At 31.7% G+C, this 27,633-nt stretch overlaps 1 protein-coding gene across 1 annotated transcript; it reads left to right on the forward strand.

The window, feature by feature from the left end:
- On the forward strand, positions 1-26,564 carry LOC127707945 (UNC93-like protein MFSD11). Its single transcript, XM_052212703.1, has 14 exons — positions 1-120; positions 3,546-3,610; positions 5,098-5,205; positions 5,796-5,875; positions 7,667-7,763; positions 8,372-8,605; positions 9,274-9,311; positions 12,068-12,133; positions 12,585-12,710; positions 13,252-13,420; positions 13,924-13,987; positions 16,907-16,978; positions 18,244-18,403; positions 21,476-26,564. The coding sequence occupies exons 1-13, from the start codon at positions 22-24 to the stop codon at positions 18,400-18,402; spliced, it is 1,377 nt and encodes a 458-aa protein (XP_052068663.1). The 5' UTR covers positions 1-21; the 3' UTR covers position 18,403; positions 21,476-26,564.
- The last annotated feature ends 1,069 nt before the right edge of the window (positions 26,565-27,633 follow it).

Genomic DNA, 27,633 nt, shown 5'->3' on the forward strand with positions numbered 1-27,633 from the left:
GACATCAATATTTTGAACAAGATGGCGGCAGAGTGTGATATTCGTCTGTACAACATTGTTATGCTAGGAATAGCATTCATGTTACTTTTCACAGCTTTTCAAACCAGCTCAATGGCTGAAGTAAGAATATTATATTTTGGGGAATTTATAAACTCCGTAAAATAACAAACAGACACACGAAATAGAACGAAAACAAACAAAACACATCGAATCGAATGCTGGCTTTTAAAAGTTCATCACAAGGTATCGAGTCAACAGCCTTTTGATGAACTTTTAAAAGCCAAGTTGCGCGACGAATTTTTTTAAAAATATATGTATATGTAACATAAAATATTGTCCCCCGTGAAATTTTGTCCGTCGGACAAAATTTCATACAAAATATTGTCTGCGGACACTATTTCATAATGAGACAAAAATTCATGAAAATCTGTGTATGAAATATTGCCCAATACCTGTGAAATATACACCACAAAATGTATTCTGAGTACAGCTAGAAAAGTTTTAAGACAGACTGGCCATGGCTAGATACAACAGAAGGTGCCAAGTTATCAAGTCTGTTGTCACCAGGGATGGGGTAATTGAAAATGTAATTGTAATTAAGTGTAATGCACTACAATTTTCCATGTAATTGAATGTAATGTGTAATTGAGCATTTTTTAAATTACATGTAATGGTAATTTAATTAATTACATTGAAAAAAGCATGTAATGCTAAATTACTTTTCAATTACATTTCAATTACAGCTGCATGTAATTTTTGATGTTAACCATTAGAAATTATGTTAATATTAATTGTAAAATAATATTTAATTCACATGAATTAATGAGAAACCAACAAGTCCTAATGAAACTTTTAGAGCAAATTGCCATCAATGTACTTCTAAAATATCTGGAAGTTTGACTTTGTGACTTACATAAATGTTTTAAATCCTTGCACACACTAATTTTGTCAAATTAGTATGTATATATACACAATAAGTTTATAGAAATAAAATTATCAGCTGTAAAAACAAATGGCAATTAGTCTAATTAATATGTGTGTAAAACAGCCTAGGGACAATGTAAACTATTACATGTATTTTATCTAATTAGCAGATGTATACAAATATATGAAGCATTAAACTTCAATTATTTTCAATGTTATGACAACTATATTTCTTTTGAAATTTTTAAAGAACAAAATAACCTAAGTTGGCTACCTTAATTAAAGAAATTCAATGGTATTTGACCAAATGCAAAAAAAAAAAACAGATGCCATAGTGATGTTTGTTGCCTTTGACATATATTTAGCTTGGCAATAGTTAAAATTGAAAAGTTTAGAAATTTAATGACAATCATGACAATAGACAATAGCTGACAAAAAATACCAGTTATCAATTAAATGAAAACACTTTACGTCCAAATTGTCACATAACATGCATAAGCTTACAACAGATATAAGATGTGGTATGAGTGCCAATGAGACAACTCTCCATCCAAGTCACAATTTATAAAAGTAAACCATTATAGGTCAAAGTACGGTCTTCAACACGGAGCTTTGGCTCATGCAATATATATATAAAGAATCAAGAGGTCAAATTCAGCTGAGGGAAGAAGATGTTAACATTGTTGGGCTAAATTTGAGACAAGTTATATATATTTACATTGTACATAACATATTGGTTTATACAATTCTGATAAAATGTAATGTGTAATTTAATTAATTACTTTGGTAAAGTAATTGTAATTTAATTAATTACATTGCCAAAACTGTGTAATGGTAATTAGTGTAATTGATCATTTTTGCAATGTAATGTGTAATTCAATTAATTACATTCCAATGTAATTGACCCCAAGTCTGGTTGTCACATGTACATTGTGAAGGCATATTTATACTTCTACTCTGAAGGATGCCTGGATACTATTTTATTCCGGTTTGACCATATGCCCATCCTTACATGTATGTCTGGCTGTCTCATGAAATTTCCTCCATATTTTAATTTGATCAGAGCTTCATGTTATCAAGCTTTATGTGAACATGCTTTATAATGTCATGCATGTTCAGATTCATCCCTCATCATCTGCCTCTTTAATTACCAAATACTTGGATTTTCTAACCCATAATGGCCACCTATGAAATTTCTGTCACATTTTCTGGAGGACTACAAGTAAGAGCTTCCGAAAATTTGTTTCCAGGTTTAATGTTAATATTATATACTGTGTAATCAATGTGTTTTCAAATTCATTGATCTTACAGAATAAATTATATTGTACTTAGGGAGATACCATTTGATTTTTATGGGGGGGGGGGGGCTAGGATGAAAAATTTTGTCCTGCATTTTTTTTTAGCTGTAATCTCTGTCCTGCATTTTTATTTTTCACTCTATTCGGTCCTGCCTTTTTTTTTTTTAGTTTATCCTGACTTTTTTTTACCTAAATTGTCGTCCTGACTTTTTTTTTGCAAGTGTCTCATCCTGCCTTTTTTTTTACTCAAAACTCCAGTCCGGGTGTATCCTTAGTGAGCATTAGCTCGCAGTTGCACTTGTTAAAAAACCAACATACATTTTGTATATATATATATATATATAAACAAGTCTAAATTGAAAACAATATATATATAACTGTCATTCAACATGGTCCGTAGATAGAACAATCAAAATAAGGTCGAAAAAAATAACAACCTGTGTTTCCTCTAACACTATACCTACCCTTATTTTCTATGCCTACCCTTAAGATTTTTTCATCATTTTTGAACAAGCACTAATTAAGTCAGACTGTTTCCCATTTTTAAACCAGTCAAAAACTTTAGTTAAAATAAAATCATTTGCCTACCTGCATGTACATGTGCCTTTCCAAATTGTTAACAGCATGTTAGCAGACTCACATGTATTATTTTTGAGGCCTTTATAAGCAATTTTTCATATAACTTAGATCTTAATATTCAAAACAACTGGTGTAATAACAACTGGTTTCATATATAACTTGTATAAGCTGATGCAAAAAGCTTTCTTACTTGATAAAATTTTTAAAAAACTACCATAAATGTCTTTTGATTTGACTCATACTACCATAAAAGAGGAGATAGAATTGAGGTTCCTATTATCTCACGAGGGAGAGATATAATAAGATATAATATTTCTGTATCATCATTTACCTGACAAAACTTGAAATATATTTTTACTTTGCATTAACAAAATTTGGGTGTCACAAAAATTCTGCAATTGATTCCACTGCTCTGGAAGGGTTTGAAGATCTTGCTCCAAATGTGGCACCTGTTGTTTTACAAATTCAGTTAGTTCAGGAAAAGAGCACAGTATTGTGACTATGACAACTCCATTGGAACATACACGAAATATTTGTGGTTATCTTTAACACAGATATCCTTAAGCATGAAATGGTAAAACAAGTCATTATTCATGTTATTGAGTCTGTAAAACTTTTGTTACATAGTTTTTCATAATTGTTCACATTTTTGTCTTTTGGTCTTTAATGCACAGTAAATAGGCTCATTGGGAATCACACCACGTCTTTCAATTATTTTAACATTATTTATGAATCTTTTTGCAGCAAAGTGTTATATCCAGTGCAAAAGCTGATTCAAAAGGGACTTTTAATGGAGATGGTTACACTAGGTAAGAACAATTATATATGGCAAGGAACACATGTACATACAAGTTTTATGTCACTCCCAAATCCATGTTAATTTTTTCTTACAACTAATGAAAATTTTCAACGCTCTTTTGGATTTAGGAAATTGAAATTAAGAAGACAATTAACAATGAGGCACATTTGAATAAATAAGACAGATGACAGACTTAAGAATAAACAAGAAAACAAACTTGTCTTGAGGTTTTTGTGTTTTTTTGGTTGTCATATCATTCACTCACTCACACACTTATTTACTGTACTGTATACCTATAACTCATTATTCAATCTTATCCAAATGTGTCTGTATAAAACAATTGCCCATATCTGCTTATGAGTCGAAAACGGTCAATAAAGTAGAAAAAAAGCTAACTCGATCTGTAAGTCATCTTATACTGATCTACCTTAAATTAGCTTCATGGACTCTTTTAACAAAAAATCTTACGACTTAAATTTATCGTAAGTTATACTGAAATGTTAATGGCTTACAAGTACTTTTTCTCGTAAGATTTTTTGTGAAATGAGTTGCAGAGCTGCAACCTTTACAAAAAACATCAAGATAAGTGTAATTTTCATAAAATTTTCTACAATGTTTTATATATGAAACAATCCACTACCATGACTACAGGGGTATTAATAAATATGTATGATGTATCAATAAAACATTGTAATACTTAGCATTTAGTTAATTAAAAAGAGTAAAAAAATAATAAGAGCTTAAGGGCATATGATACAGTTTTGATCCCATGATGAAATTTTGATGAAAATTTGCATATAGGCTATTTTTTACCTGATTAAATCAAATATGTAATAAAAAAAATACCATCATGTGCTACTTTTTGAGTAAATTGAGGTTGAGATTTCAGATATTTCCTCAAAATTCGGATTTGTGGACGTTTTTTTCTTTTCGATAGAAATACATAACATTTTTGTTTTAAAAGATAAACACAAGCTGTTTTTTGTTAAATTATTTGTAATTTCTGTTTTATATAAATGTTCTATAAATTTGTACATTTCATTTTTACAAATAACTCATATTATTCAAATGATCATGATTGTAGAAAAAAAAAACGTCTTTTTTTGCTGTATATTTATCAAATTTAAAAAAATTGCACTATTGACTTTTTCATGAAAATTGGTAAACATAATCTTCATACGTAATCAAACCAAATGTCATTTTAAAAAAGAGGGGTCCATGCACTCGTTTTCAAGTTAAATCAGTTTGAATGATAAAAATCAGTCGAAAACTGCATCTTTTCCCGATAAGTCACAGTTTGACGTCGCGAAAATAACAATTTACGTTAGCAACGTCAATACCTCTCCTGTAACTGTATCGTATGCCCTTAATATGTTTGTACTATATTATGTGAACTGAATCAAAATAAAACTTTCATATACACGTAGACATAAAAGATCCATGCAAAAAATCCCAAAAGAAGCACACTCCATAAAAAATATTTCTTATTTATTTCAGTTTATGTATAATTTATGTTGTGTTCTCCCTGGGTAATTGGATAGCGCCACCTGTTGTTGATGCTATTGGGCCAAAAATTACAATGTTAATAGGAGCTGTTATGTATTGGTAAGTATCATATGTATTCTTAACATTGTATTTTACAAATATTTCCTGTATGATGGGTCTTTTTTTTCTGGTGAAGAAACTAATCTTAGAAAAGAAGGAAGATATCAGAAGTTAAAAAAAACTGATATCTTGCAGAAAATTAATAGTACTGGCTGACAAACAAAAATTTAGGGAAACACATTGAAACAGTGTCCTGAAAATTAAATTGTGGAAAACAAATCCAACCAAAAAGTGGGGTGAACTTAATGTGATTCAGATGGCAAATCAGTTGTTGCTACACTTGTGGCCCTGTGTGTTGCTCATGAATGATAATCAAATCTAGTAATAAGTCAAAATTGGTGATGTCAGTTTATACTTATAGTGGTAAATAGAACGTAAAAAAGGTTTACTGCAAGTGGAGCATATCTGTAATCATATTTTGATTTATTTTGATATTCGTTGCCTACAAATATAGTCCCTTTTGTGGACAGTGTATAACTTTTTTTTCATACCCTTTTTGTATTAAACATAATTTATTTATGATTTTATCATGCTGATTTCATATGAATATGTAAAACAAAATATGTTTAATTATCATGATTATTTTCCAGTCTTTTTATATTGCAATTTTTGAAGCCAATGACATGGGCCCTGTATCTGGGATCTGTTCTTGTTGGATTTGGTGCAGCAAGTAAGTGATCATATATTAATTAGACACTGTATCACCAATCTGTTGGTTAACTCTTGCCACATTTAATTCTGTATGTATGTGTCTGTCCCAAGTCAGGAGCCTGTAATTCAGTGGTTGTCGTTTGTTTATGTGTTACATATTTGTTATTCGTTCATTTTTTGTACATAAATTAGGCCGTTTGTTTTCTCGTTTGAATTGTTTTACATTGTCATTTCGGGGCCTTTTATAGCTGACTGTGCGGTATTGGCTTTGCTCATTGTTGAAGGCCGTACTGTGACCTATAGTTGTTAATTTCTGTGTCATGTAGTCTCTTGTGGAGAGTTGTCTCATTGGCAATCATACCACATCTTCTTTTTTATATTATTTAATTTGAACTGAAAATAGATTTTGTTTGGATTTGTCCTGCATGGTAAACAAGCATTAACTTTTCACAAAAATCTTACAATTGAAATTGATTTCAAGCTATACTGTAACTACCTTAGGGTCTAAAGGTTTAAATACAGTACTTGTCTTTTATACCATTTCTGCCCTATTTCAATGGCAGTACAAATTTCCCTCCCTTCATTACAGATAACCATCCTCTCTGATTTATTGTAAATTTTTGGTCATGCTAGAATATGCATGAAATATTTTACACTGGCTGTAAGGCAACAATCAATTATTCATGCCAATGCAAGATCAGAATATAATCATGACAACAGGAAGCTTTAAATTCATAATGATTGTAACAAAGCAAGGAAAACAAGGTAGCATAGATGCACACAACACAAAATTGCACAAAATCATTGAGTAAAATCTCAAGTAAAAAAAAAATAGAAAGTTTTATTCCATATATGTATATGAAAATAAGTTGTATACAATTAAATTTAAAGGGTTATATATTTTATATTGCCAGCTGAATCGAAGTCTGTCTCTTGAACAGAGATTTTATTGATGTGTTGAAAACCCATTGGTGGCCTTGGACTGTTTTCTGCTCCTTGGTCAGATTGTTGACTCTGACACATTCCCTGTTTCCATTTTTAATATTATCATATTCCACCCAACAGCTTTTTCTCAAGTTCTACTGAACAAAATCAATCAATTTAGGCACTGATGGACAGTGATTGAACAAAATCAATCAATTTAGGCACAGATGGACAGTGATGAGTTGTAACCTGTGAGTGCTTTTTAGCTCACCTGGCTCCTCTCCTCTGAAACTACTCTGCCAAATTTAACAAAACTTGGCCACAACCATCATTAAGGTATATAGTTCAATAAATGTGTTTGATGATCCTGCCCGCCAACCAAGATGGCCGACATGGCTAAAAATAGAACATATGGATAAAATGCAGTTTTTGGCTTATATCTCTGAAACCAAAGCATATAGAGCAAATTTGACATTGGTTAAAACGTTAATCAAGTTGAGATCTATCCACCCTGAAATTTTCAGACGAATCAGTCAACCGGTTGTTTGGTTGCTGCCCCTGAATTGGTAATTTAAAGGAAATTTTGCAGTTTTTGGTTATCATCTTAAATATTATTATAGTATCTAATAATATCTAATATCTAATAATCTATAATATCTAATACTATTAATAATTATGATTTTAACCTTATTTTACATGATTTCCAAAACAACAGTAAATACAGGTGAGCGACACAGGCTCTTGAGAGCCTCTAGTTGTATAGCTGTCGAAACAACTTCTTTCTTCTTTTCTGATACTTAAAGTCTTTGTATTACAAGTGGGTGTAAACTAAGCACAACCACATATGTAATCTTGTTTAAAATGTTAAACCTATTGTATTTTACAGTTCTTTGGACAGCACAGGGAAATTTCCTAACAATTAATTCTGACTCAGACACTGTAGCTAGAAACAGTGGAATATTTTGGGCACTTTTACAATGTAGGTATGTATTATTGATCTCTATTCTTTATATTTCAGCCCCTATTATTCTCTATTCTTTATATTTCAGCCCCTATTATTCTCTATTCTTTATATTTCAGCCCCTATTATTCTCTATTCATTACTTATGTACCAAATTTTTTGTAATTTTTTTTATTTGTTTTGCCCATCATCGGGGGTCTCATTGGGGGGTTCTGATCCCAGATCCCGCTTACTGTTTTGTCAGATTCCCGTATCCCGCTTACACTATGTATGTAAGCAATTCTCATTTTTTTGTAATTTCCTGTGTCCCGCTAGACTTCATTTCCCATTTCACGGCACAATAATTTGACTTTCACGTGTCACGCTTACAAAAAATTGGCAATCCTGCGTCACGCTTAGACCCCGATGAGACCCACATCATCATGATCATTCTCTACATTTGACCATAATCCACTTTCTGTAAATCCAATTTACACTAATGAATTATAAGAAATGGCGTCTCAATGAAGAAGTTCAGGACCCACCCAAAAAGGTGTCAACCCCAAAAATCAGGTGTGTCATCACTAATCAGTAATAAGGTACATGTATTTTTATATGCCTTTATACTATTTAAAAAAAAATATTTTTCAGTTTATTATTTGGAAACATATACAGTTATTTTGTGTTGAAAGGAAGTGCCAACATAACATCAGGGGAGAGAACTAAGTTGTATACAGCTTTAAGTGGAGCTGCAGTCGCTGGAACCTTGTGTTTCTTGTTTTTACGGAACAAAAGGACCTCAGATGTGAATGATTTGGTTAATCTTCCTAAATCTACAGAATCGTCGGACCCTAGTTTAAATACAGAATCCAGTTTAAATATAGAGTATGTTATATAAAAATATGTAATATAAAAATAAGCTTATGTGGTATCATTGCCAATTCACCAGAGACTAAATAACTTAGATTTAAGTATCTATAGGAAAGTAAATGGTCTTCAACAATGAGCAGATCCCATACTATATATTAAGCTGCAGAACAAAATGAAAATATTTCAAATGAAAAAATCATTTATTTACTTATTTATGTACAAACTAATAAAATAAAAACAAACATGATAGACAACGACCAAAACCAACAACTGAATTATAGGTTCTGACTTAGGACAGGCACATTCTGAATGTGACAGGGTTAAACCTGTCAGCAAGTTTTCAATCCTCATCTATTCTGGGACAGTGGTGTTAACAGCACAACATTGGAACAAACAATAATAATCTGTTGAAAAAGGCTTGACTCATCAGATCAACATAAAGCACCGAAAAAAAAATTAACAGAAAGACTAAGTAAGGATTTCAGAGTACTCACAGTTACATAAAGCTAGTTGAAAGCCAATAACAACTAATGAATAAATAGATGAGTAAATAAATTGAGGGGGTGGGAGGGGGTAATGAAAGAATTTAGTACCCTAATGAATTTGATTACCCATATAGTTTATACCTATTGTAATCATTGTAAATTTTTAGTTAAATTTACTTATTTCTCTTTTCTTTGTAGTAAGAATGTTAAAAAGGACAGCCCACTGCAGTCAATAGGTAAGTTTTTGTTGCAACAGCTTACTAGCAGGGCTTCCAAAAAATATTTGAGCCAATCCAGGCATTTTTGTCTTATATCGATATTAATCCTTTAAGACTTAGTAACAAAAGACAATCATGGTAATCAGTTGGACATCATATTAACAATGATTGACATAAATTCAATGTTCTGACCTAAACTGTTAAATTGACAGTGCATCATTTGAAGTGTGCAACATTAATGTACTAGTATCTGCCTTAGAATCTTTATTGGTGCAAAATTATGTTGACAAAACTTAACTTTAGCTTTTAAAATGTACATATCTTAAAACTTGATGTTGACTTGGCAATGGTAAAACATGGACCATAGAATTCGAAGGATATATAAAATCCATGTACTGTTGAAGCCCAATTGATTTTAAGTATATGTAGTAGCTCTTTCAACGTTATTACTTCAAAAAAACCAAACTCACAATGAATGTTAGATAAAGGTATCAATGATAATTTCAGCATTTTTTAAAAGTTTGGAAGTATAATTAATTAAATCTTGCACATGCACACATGTGTACTAGTCCAAACAACGAGGTTTTGACGATATTTTGCTGAAAACTTTTATTTCCACCTTTTTAAATTTATCCTCAAAATGACATCAAATCATATTTATATTAGGGATGTCAACTCGGTGAAGATTTACTAATTGAGTACTCGTTGGATTTACAGAGTGATACTTGAGTACTCGCTCGGAAAAAAACATCTACAAAATGGAAACACAAAATTATACCCATTTTACGTATTGTGGGACGTTGTCTAATGGACGTAAAACCATCAACATTATTACCCAAGACTAGATAATAGTCCAAGGAATTTTATACCATAACTAATAGCTTAGTTACCACATGTACTAATTATGTAAACTGGCAATGATCTAATCAATTAATAAATAAATATCTATAGAAAAATGATTACTCAAACAATAGAATTGGGGAATCGTAAAAAAACACAATTAATGATCAACAAAGGGGTGATGATTAGAACTTACTGATGCCTTTAACCATTTTCTGAGGGTCGACACAGGCTGCAACGAATTTGTTCTTGTTTAGAAATATTATATTGTCAACTTTTTCTGTGACGAGTCGATTTCTTAACTTTATTACGTAACTAACCGTCCTGCTGATGAAAATATTTGCTCTGACGGTACAGAGGTGGTGGAATGACTAAGACACGATTAGCTAAAAGTGTAAGCCTTGGAAAGGTGCTTTTGTTCATAGCCTACCTACGTTCGGAGGAATTTTAAATGACAATTAAACGCAAGCATTCGAAAGTTCAAACGTATTTTAATTTTGATCAATTTTGATTAGTATTTAATTTCCTGGGAGGCACTCTTGATAAAAATATTATTTCTTTAAAAAGGCAACAACATTCTAACAGGAAACCGATAAGTCGAGTATCATTTTGGTATTCGATACTCGGTACTACCGAGTGATACTCGAGTACTCGAGTACTTGTTGACATCCCTTATTTATATACATATTTTTGATAATCTAAGTATTTTTGACTCATTTGAACAGATGTAAACTGCTGAAATTCATGAAAATAACTTAAATTGACCGATCAAATGTCCAGTATGAATAGCTTACCTGTCATCTGAACAGGTAAATTTCAGCTGTCAGACAACTAAGTAACCTTAATTATAATGAGAGGTAGTAAGAAGGTTTTGTTCTATAGAAATTATTCACCATGTCACTTTTATGACCGGTAATGCATGGCTGTTCAAGAAAAATGTCAGGTCAAAAAGATCGAATAAACTTCAATTTTTTTTCTGAATTACCCGGTAGGTTAAAATGGAAAACCCATGTTAAATGTCCAGTTAAGGCTTGGCTCAACAAGTCAACATTATAATCTAACGGTCAAGTCCAGACAATTCACCCATTATGTAATCCCTGCTTACTAGATATATTTTTTTTAATGTAAATAGAAGCAGATACAGGATATACTTTAATAAGACAGCACCAATCAACACTAAATTAACAAAACCAAATTTGCTGATGAACTTCATTTTTGTATATTCAACATGTACATTATAATTTGATAACAATAAATTATTATTTAAAAAGCATATGCAAAGTGTATAAAAATGAGGAGATGTGGTATGATTGCCAATGAGACAACTATCCTCCAGAAATAAAATGAAGTGGTAATAAGGGCTATTCCATTAAAATGTATGTGGGAGGGTAGGAAGGGAAGTTTAATTATTGAATGTGGGTCATGGGTCTTTTTTCAGTATGCGTCTATTCCATTATGCAAAATTATCTAAAAATGGTTCTTGGTTGTAGGGATATTTTGAAAGTCCCTACCTAACTTCCCACATACATTTTAATGGAATAGCCCTAAGCAATTATAGTATATATTTTTAGAAACCCTACAATATTTTGTAAACTGTGAATCAACCTTCTAATTAAAAACTGTTATGACACAACATTAAACAACATAACTGAAAGTGTATTTATGACTGACAGACGTCTGAGATGACTGTCATTGTTGAATATAGTTTGACTTGGTGTCTGTAGGTTGTATGGTGCAGTCCATGAGTGCCTATATTTGTGACTAACAAACATCCAAGATGGCTGTCACTATGGAATATAGTTTGACTTGATGTCTTTAGGTTGAATTCTTCAATCTTTGAGTGCCTATATTTAAAAATTAATAGCCTTAATTGATTCCCTACTCAGTTAATGATTGGTCACTAATTTTATTGATTTTTGTCCGTTCTTTTGCAGTCAGATCATTTCACTTATTAAAGACCAGGGAAATGTTATTGCTAAGTGTAGCAATAGCTTACACAGGTTAGTATAAAGAGTTGACGTAGATATTGTCTATTTAAAACTGGGCAGCCATTACAAATTCCCCTTTTTAATGAGAAAATGATATGCCGATCTAAAATTTAACATGAAAAACAGGAAAAATGTGAAGGCTAGACAAAAACAGAAAAATATGAAGGCTAGACAAAAACAGAAAAATATGAAGGCTAGACAAAAACAGAAAAATATGAAGGCTAGACAGAAACAGAAAAATATGAAGGCCAGACAAAAACAGAAAAATGTGAAGGCTAGACAAAAACATACATCCTAAACCCCTTTTAAAATTTGAAACTAACTATTGTAAAAAGATACTGTTTGAAGTATTGACTTTTAAATTGTATAACTTAAAACCAGTATGTGTGTAAATAGGACATGATGCACTATATTGTCCATGAAAATTAGTGAAGGGAAAGTTAACACTTTTATCTTCTTTTAGGAATAGAGTTGACATTTTTTAGTGGTGTCTATGGAACATGTATATCAAACAATGCTCATTTTGGAGATGAAGCGAAAGGCCTGCTGGGAATTTCAGGCATGTTTATTGGTGCTGGAGAAATTCTAGGTGAGTATGTATATATATATGTCTCGTGAGAGTATTGAATCCTCATACCCATATATTTTATACATTGGATGCCTCCTTCAATCCCCTCCCCCACCTAAAAAAAAAAGACCAGAATAGAAAAAAACACCACCACCACCATACGGCCCTTTATAGCTTGCTGTTCTGTGTGAGCCAATGGTCCGTGTTGAAGGCCGTACCTTGACCTATAATGGTTTACTTTTATAAATTGTAACTTGGATGGAGAGTTGTCTCATTGGCACTCATACCACATCTTCCTAAAAAAAGCCATCATTTAATGCTGGACAATATGATAATACAAAATAGAAACAATACAATATTGTTAAATTTGGACCTTTGGTTAAATCAGAATTTCTGCGAAGCTGAACACTAGATGTTTTGTAAACATTTGTGTCAGAATTCTGATGCAAAACCTGGCTACTGAAATCTATAGCTTGGCATCAAGGGTACACATATTTTTATAACAAAATGGCAGGGGAGATAATCTGACAAATTTATAATAAAATATTTGGTTTTTTTTCAGGTGGAGGTATATTTGGTTTATTTGGAAAAAGGACAAACAGACATGGTAGAGATCCAATAGTGGTATTAGGATATATTCTACACATGGCCGCCTTTTTTCTGATATTTATAAACCTTCCTAGTGAATCGCCATTAAAGTTATCAAATGAAGCTACATATTTAGTATCAAAGTAAGTTTATGAAATAAAGGCCCTAAAATTACAAATGTAGAATAATTCAAGCTAAAATAAACCTAATTACTGATTTGAATGTAAAAAACAAGAAATGAAAAACAAATATGATAAACAGTAACAAATGACAACCACTGAATTACAGGCTCCTGATGTGGGACAGGCACGTAAAGAATGTTGCAGAGTTAAACATTCTTAATTTTTCATTGAGAACAGTTTATAATCATGTTTGAAATAACTTCAGACAGTTTTAAGCTATTGAAGTGTAATAATTTCTGACTTGGAAAATTTTAAAAGAATAATTAAAACTTCTTTAAATTGCTTTAAATTCATTTGAACTTATCAATACTTAGCAATTTCACATAATTTTTTTCTTCATCCATTCTTCTTTTAAGTGATTTCATTTGCTTAATCAGTCTGCATCTCATTTACATAACTTAACATGTAAAAAGTAAATAAATGGCAAAGTTTATTTTATTTTACTATATCATGTTTTATTTCAGTAAATATATTGCCATTTTGTGTTCATTTCTACTGGGTTTTGGAGACAGTAGTTTTAATACCCAGGTAAGAACTTAAACATTTAATAGCAATTAATATAATCTTAGAGTATTAAAAATAAAAACATTTCTGAGTAGGACTTTTTTTTGCCCCATTTATGGGGCATTATGTTTTCTGGTCAGTGCGTCCATTTGTCTGTCCGTCAACTGTCTGTCCTACTTCAGGTTAAAGATTTTGGTCAAGGTAATTTTTATACGACTGCAAAAATTTTGTGGTCGTATATTGGTATCACATCGTTGTTGTCATCATCGTCCTCGTCATCCGAAGACATTTGGTTTCCGGACAATAACTTTAGTATAAGTAAATAGAAATCTATGAAATTTAAACACAAGGTTTATGACCACAAAAGGAAGGTTAGGATTGATTTGGGGGGTTATGATCCCATCAGTTTAGGAATTAGGGGCCAAAAAGGGGCCCAAATAAGCATTTTTCTAGTTTCCAGACAATAACTTGTGGAATGGTGTATGGATCTCTCTGAAATTATACCACAAGTTTCCATATAACAAAGGGATGGTAAGAATTGGCTTTGGGGGGTTATGGCTCAAACCGTTTAGGAATTAGGGGCAAAGGGGGGAAACAAGGGTTTCCAGGTTAATGGACAATTATTTAAGTACAAAACATAATTTAAAAGCAGTGTAAGGGAGTATTTAAACACAACATTGACAACATTGTGTTTGAAGTACCTCCCTTACACTGCTTTTAAATTATGTTTAAAGAAATGTTGTATTGTCTTGAGCTGATTAGCTGTCAATTTATTTTTAGAAGTTACTATTTTAAAAATGCTGATAAAGGTAATTTAATTTTAGCCATGATTATGTATGTCATTTTCTGTTTTAAGACTTTTATGATGTATTTAAATGGGTTATTATGGTTGCCATTGGAAATTTGAATTGAGATTATGACCATATCTTGAGGGAAAGAATTTTTTGGGGGAAAAGGGAGGGGAGGTAAAAAAAAAATGGGGGGGGGGGACAATTTGTTCTCAAGATTTCAGAAATTAAAAAGAAAATTTCTTAAAATATTATTTTATTTTTGCAAAAAAAAGGGGGGGAGTAAAAATTTGAGGGGAGGGGGGTCCATTCACAACAGCATAGTGTATTGCACAAAAGCAAAAAAATGAATATAAATTCAAATCACATAACGAATTCAAGTTCTTTGACTATAGTTATTCTATCTGTGTCAGAAACCTATTATGTGTCAAATATTTAATTACAATCCAAATTCAGACCTGTATCAAGTGCGAATATTGTGTCCATTTTTGCCCCAACTGTTCAGGGTTGGACCTCTGCGGTCGTATCCAGCTGCGCTTGGAGAAGCAATTTATTTATGAAGTTGAAGTCCAGTCAACTTGAAACTTAGAACACATGTTCCCTATGATATGATCTTTGTAATTTTAATTTAGTTTTGACCCCAATTTCACAGTCCACTAAACATAGAAAATAATAGTGTGAGTGGAGCATCCATGTACTATGGACACATTCTTGTTGGTGAATCATTTAATCATACTTAAAGCCAAACAATAATTTTTAGAACTGGTAAATTTTATGTTGTGGTTACTAATACTGGTAGCTGCAGAACCGTAGCATTTAGGTCCTTATGATATTTTTTGACTAAGTCATATCCTAGAAAAATATCTAACAAAACGAAATATATACATTGACAAGCTATGCACTGACGATAAACAATACATTTTTGGGAAATAAGTGTAACCTGAACCTGGGTCGCAATTCAGAACGTTTTGAAATAGGAAAAATCGGTAGCTCTATGGTCCGCAAATAGTCAAAAAATATCATAAGGACCTAAGAGCTACGGTTTAGCAGCTATAATACCGGTAGATCAAAACTTAGATTGTATGCTTGTTGCTAACTTAAAGCTCAGTAGCAACAATTTTAAATTCATGCATCAGGGTCAACTAGCTCATGAAGGCATCTGTAAAACATTATAAAGGATGCCTTCACATTTTCCACGTAGAACCCATGATTTGATAGCTTCCTTGTAAGCGGCAATCTTCTATCAAAGAAATCATGATAGAAAATACAAGATGTAAAATAATGTATCAACTGAGACATAAATACTCCATATGCATGCACTGATCAAATGTTTGCTTCAAAGAAATAGAATGCTCTCAATTAGAAAGCTGAAATCCTCCCTTTTATTGTTTTTAAAACAGGATGAATAATTTGTCATAGTGAAATCACATTGAGAGGAAAAGTTCCAATATGTCAAGCTCTAGATATTCATGATTCTCTATAAGATGTGAATATAAATTAAATCATCAAAATGTATCAAAGATCTGCCATTACTGTAACACAGAGTTCTAAAAATAACTTTATGTAGTAATAGCAGGAATGCTTCCCTCTTAACATCTTTTCATTCTTTATGTTAACAGGTCTCATCTGAGTATGCCCCAAATGTCCTTTTATTGATAACTAAGATTGAGTTCTAAATTTTTCTATTTTTCAATGTGTTTGAGATTTTATTAAGATAAATTGATATCATGTTCTGCTCAGAACCAAATCACTTCTCTATTTTAGATATTTTCTTTATTAATGTTTAAGTATTCGGAAGACAGTTCACCACCTTTTGCATTATTTTATTTTATTCAAGTAAGTTACAATTTTCACACATGAAGGCTGAGCTTAACAATATGCATTGTAAGGGCCATTTCAAAATATTAAATTTCCCAAATGAATATGTTTTTAAAGCCCTATCCTGACCTACTTTGATGAAAGATAAACAAAAGTAGATATGGATATATTTCAGTATCAATAGTTTGACACAGTTTTAATATCAAACAAACACTAGATATAACCTATTTATTTGATTAGATAGTATTTTGAGATGGTCCCTAAGATTCATCCCACAATTCTCTGAAATGTCAAAACCAATCCATTGCATTTAACACTTTTCACATTTCCTTTTTAGCTTTATTCCATACTTGGCTTCATGTTTCCAGAAGACAGCTCTCCTGCTTTTGCCTTATTTAAATTTGTACAAGTAAGTTTTTCAACTTGCAACATTAATACCTCAAATTCAGAAATTATTTTGATTTTTAAAGAATGGACATAAATGCTAGATTAATTATTGCAATTTCTGGAAAAATGCATACAGATATGTGTATCAGATATCAGAATGTGTGTTCTTATTATTGCAATACTCACCCAGTTGCATTATTCGCAATGATGAAGACCTTGTAATAATTTTTGAATTTACAGTACACTGTAAAATTTCAAAGGTATTCTAAATTTAACTTGAGATCTTCTTTGATTTTGATAGGGATAAGCATGAGAAATTTTCAGACATACATATTTACAAACATCCTGGCTTTTTAAATTTTGGTCAGATTCTCTGGGTTTTACCTCAAACTGTATATGAATTTAAAATTTTTAAATATGATTTAAAAAAAAAAAATGGTTTTAACATTTTTTACCCATTTATACTAATATGATCAGGAAAATTGCAAAATTGATCTTTAAAACTTATTGATTCAACAAAAAATCGAATTGATTTTTTTTAATTTGTGCTATTTAATATATTGTAAAACCTGAGAATTTGTCACTGCTTCAACTCTGCTATTTGAATAGATAAACTTAATCAAATTATCTGATTGGTCAATCTACATCTGTGATGTAAGAATGAAATTATATAAAGAATTGAAAACAATTATTCATTGGCATTTGATGTATATGATGGCATATTCAAGATCATAAGGCTATAAATACAGGATCCTGTTTTTTCTTTAACAAAAAAATCCATATATTTCATCTGCATTAAACATGCAGAAACTTTTCCAAAGTTTACTTTTATGATGTAGTTATACAAAATCCATGAAAACAATCTGGGTACCAATTATTCATGGGTTACGGAAAACTTGCCTTTTCATGGATATGTGATTTCTTGCTTTTGCTTAAGTCTGCTTACAACCTTGTAAAATTTATAAAATTTGTAATTATTGAAGATTTAAATTTGTGGTTCACCTGTACCCAAGAAAACCTAAAAAAATTAGTATTTTTAAAACAAATACTGTTAACCAACTAATTTTCACGACTTTTGCCAGTAGAAAAATAACGCGAATATAAATCGTCGCTAACTTGTAAAACTTGGATCTTTCCTTATAACACTACATCAAGTAAATTTGAAAATCGCAAAATTAAATTGCCGTGAAATGGGCATGAGAGGACTTAACGTGTAATAAAGTATCCGTGAAAATAAGTTGGTTTAGAGTAATGATGAAACTAAATGAAATTAATTTATTTTTTCAGTCAATAGCAGCAGCTGCTGGCTTTTTCTACAGTGACTACCTCATACTACAGTGGCAGTTATTAATTCTAGTAGTCTTAGGAACTGTAGGGACTTATTGTTTCTGTCTTGTTGAGTGGGGTAGCAATAAGGCAGTCAGAGAAGGGTACCAGACTATTTGAGGTAAGGTTTAGGAGATAAACAGGGACACAGTGTTTCTGTCTTGTTTAGTGGAGTAGCAACAAGGCGTTCAGAGAAGGGTATCAGACTATTAGAGGTAAGGTTGGTGATATCAGGAGGGACACAGTGTTTCTGTCTTGTTGAGTGGAGTAGCTACAAGGCATTCATAGAAGGATACCAGAATATTTGAGGTAAGGTTTTGAAGATAAGCAGGGACACAGTGATTCTGTCTTGTTGAGTAGCATAGCAACAAGGCAGTCAGAGAAAGGTACCAGACTATCTGAGGTAAGGATTGGGAGATTAGCAGGGATACAGTGTATCTGTCTTGTTGAGTGGAGTAGCAACAAGGCAGTCAGAAAAGGGTACCAGACTATTTGAGGTAAGGTTTGGGACATCAATAGGGACACAGTGTCTCTGCCTTGATGAGTGGAGTAGCAACAAGGCAGTCAGAGAAGGGTACCAGACTATTTGAGGTAAGGTTTGGGGGATCTGCAGGGACACAGTGATTCTGTCTTGTTGAGTAGCAACAAGGCAGTCAGAGAAGGATACCAGACTTTTTGAGGTAAGGTTTGGGTGATCAGCAGGGATATAGTGTGTATGTCTTGTTGAGTGGAGTAGCAACAAATCAGTCAGAAAAGGGTACCAGACTTTTTGAGGTAAAGTTTGGGAGATCAGCATGGTCACAGTGTTTCTGTCTTGTTCAGTGGAGTACCAATAGTCAGAGAACTTAGTTTTTGTTTGAAATTCACAAATTTTGACTTTTTTTGTTGTTGTTAGGATTAAAAAAATAATTGAAATGTGCAGTGTTCTCCCCAGATAGCATCACATTTGGCGTAAAAAAAATTGTATTTTTTTTCAATGTCATTTGTCGTGTCACGGCGATGCTCTATTTCCCATTAAGTAATGTTTATATTGTTCAATTCATAACTGAGAATACAATTAAAGTATAACAGTTGTTTCAGTTTATGTCTTCAATATTCATTTATAGTTACAGAATTATATTTTTCCTCTTGTCAGAAACTATTTACTAAATATCTAGTACAAAAAAGAACTTTTTTTATATCAAAAAGAAAAAGAAAGTATCATGTAGTATAAAATTTCAATTAAAAAACTATTCTGTGTATCATGTTTATGAAATTCATTGTTTCCTGGGACTCAATGTATTAGTCCCAGTTGTTTCTTATCAAAAAGATGTATATATTTAGCAAAGTTAAGCTAATTTAATCAGTAAATTGAAACAATGCATTTACATAGAAATAAATACATTTAGCTAGGAAATCTAACAAATAGTCTGTTAATGTGTGTGGAATGCGTAGTTTTCCCTTTTGGGATCATTATTATTCTGTCAGCTGTGCCATTTGTGCGTCTGTAGTTATTATCATAAAAATGCGGATTTTGGTCATAGCTGGTCCGCATCGATGAATCCCGCATCCGATCCATAGTTTGTACAAATATTTCAATGGAGGTCTAATTCTAATGAAGTATCTTATTTTGCCGAAAATCAAAATGTTTAATGTACGCTCTCGAGTAACAAGTACTGGAAGGGAAAGAAAATACTTCTTTAAAAGTTGTTAGTTTGAAATAACATAAGACCAATCTGTAAAGTCAGTGCTTTCACCTCTTTTCTAAAGAAATAAATTGTGAATTTCTTTACTTATAAATGAAAAATTGCTGTGTAATCGACATGAAAAAAATTGCGTTTGGTCAGCCATTTTGTTAACATCGAGGTACCCCACGTAGGTTTTTTCTTATCTTAGGAGATGGTTATGCCATGATGAAAACGTAGATTTCGAATTGTTTATGATTTTCTGATTCCATTTTCTCGATGTCAAAATTTACGATTGGACCACGTGTTATTAGTCATGCCAAAAGTGTCAGCTTGGGATATTTGTATCCAATCAGTTATCGCCCAAAGGGCAATTAACACCTATTTAATCACTCTTAATTGCCTCTATTGTCCGACTTGAAGGGATTACAATTAAATGTGATATATTTTTTATGATCACAAGCGGTAATTAGATGAAAGTTCAAAAATTAGGAAATCTATTTTGCGGCAATGTATAGAGACAGGAAAAAAATGCATCCTCAAAATAATCATGCATATTATTATAGCGTCACGGAAAAAAATTATAGCGTCGCGGTGCTGCGACACTTAAACAGCCTGGGGAGGTCACTGATGTGGAAATAAAACTTTTATTCAAAATGAATTTAAAAAATAAATTTTGAAATTTTGAAAATGTGTGGAAAAAAAATATATTTATTTTGAAATTCTATTCTTTAGTTTCTTTATATTCTTACAAAAGATTTTTTTTCCATGTAAAATCCTTACAAAATAATTTTCTATTGACATTTTGAAACATTTGCTAAGTTTAGATGTTAAACTTTGTGACAAGGTTAGTTTGAAATAAATCATGACTGCAGGGTTGAGCCCATATGATCTCCAATTGCAAATGCTAATACATCTGCACACCAAATATTTTTTCTTACCCCCTCAAATTTACATAATCAGCAGCTCACCTCCTCAAGAGATGCTGAGTAAAAGTCAAAAGTCAGAATCAAGTTTAGTTGATTAATTTAACAAAAATATATTAAAATTATCTGGAATAAGGATATGGTTACACTTTTATTGTTGTGCCTTAGTTCTTGTTTTTTTACAGCAGGCAATTTAGATGATTTGATGTTTTCAATCAAACAAGGAATTATTTGAAATCTGAAAAATTGAAGAGAAATGTTTGATGAATACTAACCCAATTTAAGAGGGTTAGCCATGCCTGCATGGCATTAACGGGAATAAGTTAGTTCATACTGAACTATTAGTGAAAGTAACCTGAACCTTAGCCATGCAGACATGGCTAACCCTATTTAGTTGGGTTAGTTTTCATTATACAATTCTAATCAATTTTCCAGAATTCAAAATTATTCCAGATTCAAATAATTCCTTGTTGTCTATAGACTTTACAACTTTTGCCTCATTTAACTGGTAAAGTTTATATGTAAATCAGCTTTTCCAACCACAAAAATGATATCAAAATATATGAATACACAGTACTTAATTGAATATTTCCACTTTTTCAGAATTGTGGAACCATGGCAACTATACTTACATTGTGCCTTATGTGACTGTGATATTTATATTGTTTGGCTGTGGATGTATATTGGTTGAGATATGTATAAAATGTGTCTGTGCAATAAATACATTGGTGCAATAAGTACAATGGAAACATATATAGTGGACCTTGATATACATTTTTATCATATACTTAGAGTAGATAACTTTTAAATTTTTACTGTATAATAATAGCATTAAATTTACGTGAATTCCATATTTTCCGAAATGGTGTTTAGCAGGCTGATATGAAAAATTTATCACATTCTTCCAAATATTATCACAAGCCTTTCAGTTACGTTATCGCATGGCATTCAGGCATTACTCGGCAAATTCCGGAAATACACCTTAATGGTAAGTTGTCAGTGAAAAACATAACAAAGGAGTGTACAAAACAATTTTTAGGAAACAGGAAAATATATTACGTAAAATGCAAAAAAAAAACCAAATGATACAATAAATGCATTCTTCAAAGTTTCCAGCATAATTTAGCAAGTTACTTTACAAATGTTGACTTTTCCAAACAGTGTTCATTATGTTTTGTTGGTTTTTTTTTTATCATCAATATAAAAATATATTATACTGTTTTTCTCCTCTGTTGAGGCATTTGATAGAAAGATTTCATATCGGATGTATTACATTTGCCGTCCGACGTCTGTAAACTTTTCACTTTTGAACTTCAACTTGAGAACCACTTAAAAAGGATGAGTATATTAAATTGTTATTTTTCTTTATTGTTGAAGCATATGATAAAAAGATAATAACATGTCATTTTTCATATCAGATGTATTATCAGACCTTGGTCAATATCAGCCCTCGAGCCTTCGGCTCTAGGTCTGATATTGAACCTTGGGCTGATAATACATCTGATATGAAAATGCAATGTAATAATCTGATAGATAGTATTACTATGATTATTGAATTTTACATAAACATGACATAAATTCCAAATATTGTGAATTTTCCATAATGAAAATGAAATTTTAACAAAAATTGATGTTATTATGGTTAAACGTATATTATTGTAATATATTATAATTATTTCTTGTTGTCAGTTTAAAAATGTTTTCCTATGTAATATATAGTTCGGAATAATTTTAATTGTTCATTCCTTGTTACTATGATGTAATACTACAGATTCCTTTATTTTCCTTTATTATGCCTGTACCAAGTAAGGAATATGACAGTTGTTTTCCCTTTGTTTGATGTGTTTGGAGCTTTTGATTTTGCCATTTGATAAGGGACTTTCTGTTTTGAATTTTCCTTGGAGTTCAGTTTTTTTGTTATTTTACTTTTTTTTCATGGGTACCAATTATCATGTCTGTACTTCATGAACTCTTGTTTAGTGGTTTTGACAAATTCTGTTTACAAGTCTTTAGGAAATTTGTTTTATATAGAAAAGTGAAATTCAAGAAAATAAGAACCCCAACTAATAAAATGAAGCCACAGTATTATGGATCTTTGATGCTGAAGTTTATTATAACAACATTACCATAAATTATGACCTTTTAGAAAAGTGGATCTTATTGGGGTCTAAGCATGACGTGTGATCGGGCGATTTTTTGTAAGCCGGACACGTGAAAGTCAAATTATTGTGCTTGAAAACGGGGAACAAAGTCAGGCGGGACAGGTGAAATTACAAGCGTTATTATTACAGTGGTAAACGGGATACAGGAAAATGACAAAACAATCAGCGGGATCTGGGATCAGACCCCCCCCCCCAGAGAGACCTGTTGAAAATGTTTAGGTCCTTGTGCTAGCTTTTTGAGAAACAAGCATTTGATGAATAAGATTTTGCAGGAAAAAGCTGTCTTTTAATTTTATATGAACTATATTAATATCAAACTATATATTTCGATGATCATTTATTTTATTTTTAAAATTGAGAATGGAAATGGGGAATGTGTCAAAGAGACAAAAACCTGACCAAAAATCAGAAAACAGCCCAAGGCCACCAATGGGTCTTCAACACAGCGAAAAAATCCTTACTGGAGGCGGGCTTCAGCTGGCCCCTCAACAATAATGTATTCTAGTTCAGCAAAAATGGACATCACACTAAACTCCGAAACATATAGATGAACCAAAATTAAAAAACATACAAGACTAACAAAGGCAAGCGGTTTCTGACTTGGGACAGGCGCAAAAATGCGGCTGGGTTAAACATGTTTTGTGAGATCTCAACCCTCTCCCTATACATCTAGCCAATGTGGAATAAACAAACACACAGCAATACTGTACTTTTGCTGTGTTTAATGGTATTGATTACTGTGTAAGTTATTTGATTTATTGGGGACCAATTTTGTTAATGTTGTGATTGTTTAAAACATTTGAATTTTCTTTTGATATGTCATTATGTTTTCAGTTAACTTGTACTTGATTTTTTAACTACTGTGGATTCATGGGGTACCAGTTTTCATAGATTTCAAGGGTATATGTGAACCAAAAATTTGAACGAATGTTCGAGGGAGTACAAATTTTCTATAGTCTTGTATGCTGACTTTGGCAAATCCATGAAATCAAATATACACGAAAAACGAAAATACAATTTTTCTACAATCCACGAAAATTGGAACCTATGAAAATGAATGAATCCACAGTAATGAATTATCCTAGAAAAGAAATGTATATTTGTTGAAGCAAGGGTGCTTTTTGTAAATATAATTTATTGCAAGTGACAATTTTTTCATAAACAACATTTCATTAATGAATTACCAGGTTAACAGAGTGTACAAAATTTTCTAATTTTGTATTAAAAAACTCAGATTAAATTTTCATGTACATATTAATTATATGATATAGGTCAATAATATTTGGTATGTTGATGTATTGTAATGAGTGTATACCTAATTACCATGATCACTTAATAACATTCTAGTATCTAGGTAATATAAATCATCAGAATTTCATCAAGATAATAAGTCAGCAAGTTTGGTACTATCAAATTTTTGCAATGTTTATTTATGCGAAAACTGCCATGAGTTAGGTTTCACTAAAACGAAAACTCATATTTTAAATTTTAAAAGCATTATTTGTATGCAGCAATTCCTTGTGTTGTTTGTCCATTGTTGTACAAAAACAAGAATGAATACACAAATTTCTTAATATACAGTACTTGGATTTATTGTGTGAAGTATTTAGAGTATATACAGAATAATGGCATTTTCACTTTTGATACTGACTTTATCAGCAAGAACAATAGGGCGAGCTGATATTCAAGATGATGAAGTCAATATCAAAACATAAAATGCCATTATTCTGTAATTTAACTTAGCTGTATGTTGTTTTTGGTTGAAAATATGAAGTTAAATGAAATATTAAATTGAGCGCTCACAAACATGTTTATCCCCACCCCATTTTTTATGTGCCTGTCCCCAAGTCAGGAGCCTGTAGTTCAGTGGTTGTTGTTGTTTCATGTCTGTCTTATTTGTTTTGTTACAAATTAGGCCTTTGGTTGTCTTTATTGAATTGTTTCATATTTTTCATGCCAGGGCCTTTTATAGTCAACTATATGGTATTGGTTTTTCTCATTGTTGAAGGCCGTATGGTTGCCTATAATTGCTTACATCCACTTTATTTGAACTTTGGTGGATAGTTGTCTCATTGGCAATCATACCTCATCTCCTTATTTTTATAACTACTTTTATGTGTACAAAACATTTGGATAGTTGTTCGGTTGCATAAATGAAGTTGCATGCATTTCATTCATAAATGGACACAGATGGACTTGAGCATGTGAAGTTGCTGCGCTGTTACATGACATCATTGACTAATATTTTCAAGTAACAAGTCCTGCCCATGATCTTAAAAATATTAGTCAGTTAGATCAAAGGGAAAAAGTGCAAATTCCTGATAAAAGAGTGTATTAGACATGTCTTTAGACCATGACATCATTTTGTTTCATTGACAAGATTTGTTTGTTAATCAGTTATGCTTTTCAGAAATAAGGCAGTATAGATAAAGTTTTTTTTGTATCATTAAAAACAAGAGAAAAAAAAAACAATCGTACAAAGGCTCTGAATCATTAGAGGTGCAGGAACTGTTGAACCTTCTGGAGTATGTGAGTTCATCTCTGTTTTTTAGTGAGGTGGTTAGTTATTAATTTTTATGTGTCATTTGGTCTCTTTTGAAGAGTTGTCTCATTGGCAATCTTACCACATCTTCTTTTTTATAATTCATGCTGCCTAATCTTAATTTAAACGTAGTGTGTTTTGAACAATTGAATCTGCTTGTACAATTTTTTTTGCCAAGAGTGTGGTCTATTTTTCTTTGATTTATGGTTTTTGATATTTTTTATATTAGCTACGTTTTTTTTAAAGAGCAGAAATATCTCATACTTCAATGTCCAACAAGGAAATTATACACCACCTTTGGATAACTAAAACCAATGTTTTAATAGTAATTTTATATGATTATCATACAAGTTACTATTAGAACAGGCTGTGATCGAACCTTATGGGTAGTAATGATTTTCAGACACTCCATAGCAGTAGTGGCAGTGGAAAGTATGGGGTTGATCAAATTAGAAAATGTTAACTTTCTGCAGTATCTTTATGCATGAATGAGTTGAGCTTTTAAAATTTAGAAAAAGCAAACTGCAACTTGTCCTAGCAATATATTCGACTATCAAACCGGGAATTTGTTAGACAATTAAACCCATTGTTAGAATGAATTGTATTTTCAAATTAAACTTTTGTTTTGTGTCTAACTTTTAATATATTATCTAATTCAATCAGAGCTCTTGCAGTCTTTTTCCCCTAGTGGCTCTTGAAGAAATCTGCTGGTCCTCACTATTATTTCTATTGCAAAATACTAAAACTGTTTGTTCTTTAAAAAATTTGGTGGTCAAAACCTTCGGACGACTGCTTTTCAAGAACTCTGATTAAATTTGTCAATACGTGTGTGTAAATTTAAGTTGGAAATCCGAAAATGTAAAAATCATGTTTACATATAACTATGTTGAGAAATCAGAAAAATATTGTGGATTACTTTTGATATATATAAAATACTATACTTAGTCGTAAACATTCCTATAACCTTGTCAATAAAATATTTGAAAAATATAGCTTTTTAAAATTTTGTATGAGTTTGCTTAACAAGGTCAGTAACTGTTATGATATGAAATATCCATAAAATTATGCTAATTAATGGATGATATTGATTCAACCTATTTGAACCATTCTCATCAAGCCTGCAACATTTTGCTACAGAAGCCAACCGTAGCAATTTTACATCCAGTCATCTCTTTAAACTCCACATTTAGGTGCAGTCTGTGGTTTACGTTTTTTATAACATCAATAACTTTTTCAAACCTATTGATAAAAAAAAAAGAATGCAGAGCAAAATTTTGAAAATATCGTTTTCATTTTCTTCTATTTTACTAATGAATGGAATAATTTTTGTTCAGTTAACATGAAGATACAGTCTGAGATTAAAGTTTTTCAGACACCAATAAGTAGGTGAAACCGTCATTGATTTATCAAAGGACAGTATCTAGAGCAAAAGTTTTCAAACAATTATATTAAAGGGTCCTACTTAATTGCAGTTAACATTTAATTAGCAGTCTTGTGTTAAAGTTGTTTAGACAACAACATTATTGTGTCAAAACTTCATAGAAATTCATGAAATTTTGTCAGAAGCTTTTTTATGATTAAGAAATTATGTCTGATGCAAATTTTGAATAAAAAAAAGTAATTCCATTTTAAAGTGCTTTACTGATAGATGGTTTTAAGTAGAGTACATATAGCTCAATCTAGTTAGCTCACCTGACCTGAAAGGTCAAGTGAGCTTTTCTCATCACTTTGCGTCCGTCGTCCGTCGTCCGTCGTCCGTAAACTTTTACAAAAATCTTCTCCTCTGAAACTACTGGGCCAAATTTGACCAAACTTGGCCACAATCATCATTGGGGTATCTAGTTTAAAAAATGTGTCCGGTGACCCGGCCAACCAACCAAGATGGCCGCCATGGCTAAAAATAGAACATAGGGGTAAAATGTAGATTTTGGCTTATATCTCTGAAACCAAAGCATTTAGAGCAAATCTGACAAGGGGTAAAATTGTTTATTAGGTCAAGATCTATCTGCCCTGAAATTTTCAGATGAATCAGACAACCCGTTGTTGGGTTGCTGCCC

This window comes from Mytilus californianus, unplaced genomic scaffold (assembly GCF_021869535.1).
Source record: "Mytilus californianus isolate M0D057914Y unplaced genomic scaffold, xbMytCali1.0.p SCAF_7, whole genome shotgun sequence".
In the NCBI taxonomy this organism is placed as follows: domain Eukaryota; kingdom Metazoa; phylum Mollusca; class Bivalvia; order Mytilida; family Mytilidae; genus Mytilus; species Mytilus californianus.

What these genes read in the sequence shown, in the direction of transcription:
- LOC127707945 (XM_052212703.1), top strand. Translation starts at nt 22, where the DNA reads ATGGCGGCAGAGTGTGATATTCGTCTGTACAACATTGTTATGCTAGGA. An exon ending in AAACCAGCTCAATGGCTGAA is followed by an intron (nt 121 to 3,545) that starts GTAAGAATATTA and finishes ATCTTTTTGCAG; the next exon opens with CAAAGTGTTATATCCAGTGC. An exon ending in CAGCCCACTGCAGTCAATAG is followed by an intron (nt 9,312 to 12,067) that starts GTAAGTTTTTGT and finishes GTTCTTTTGCAG; the next exon opens with TCAGATCATTTCACTTATTA.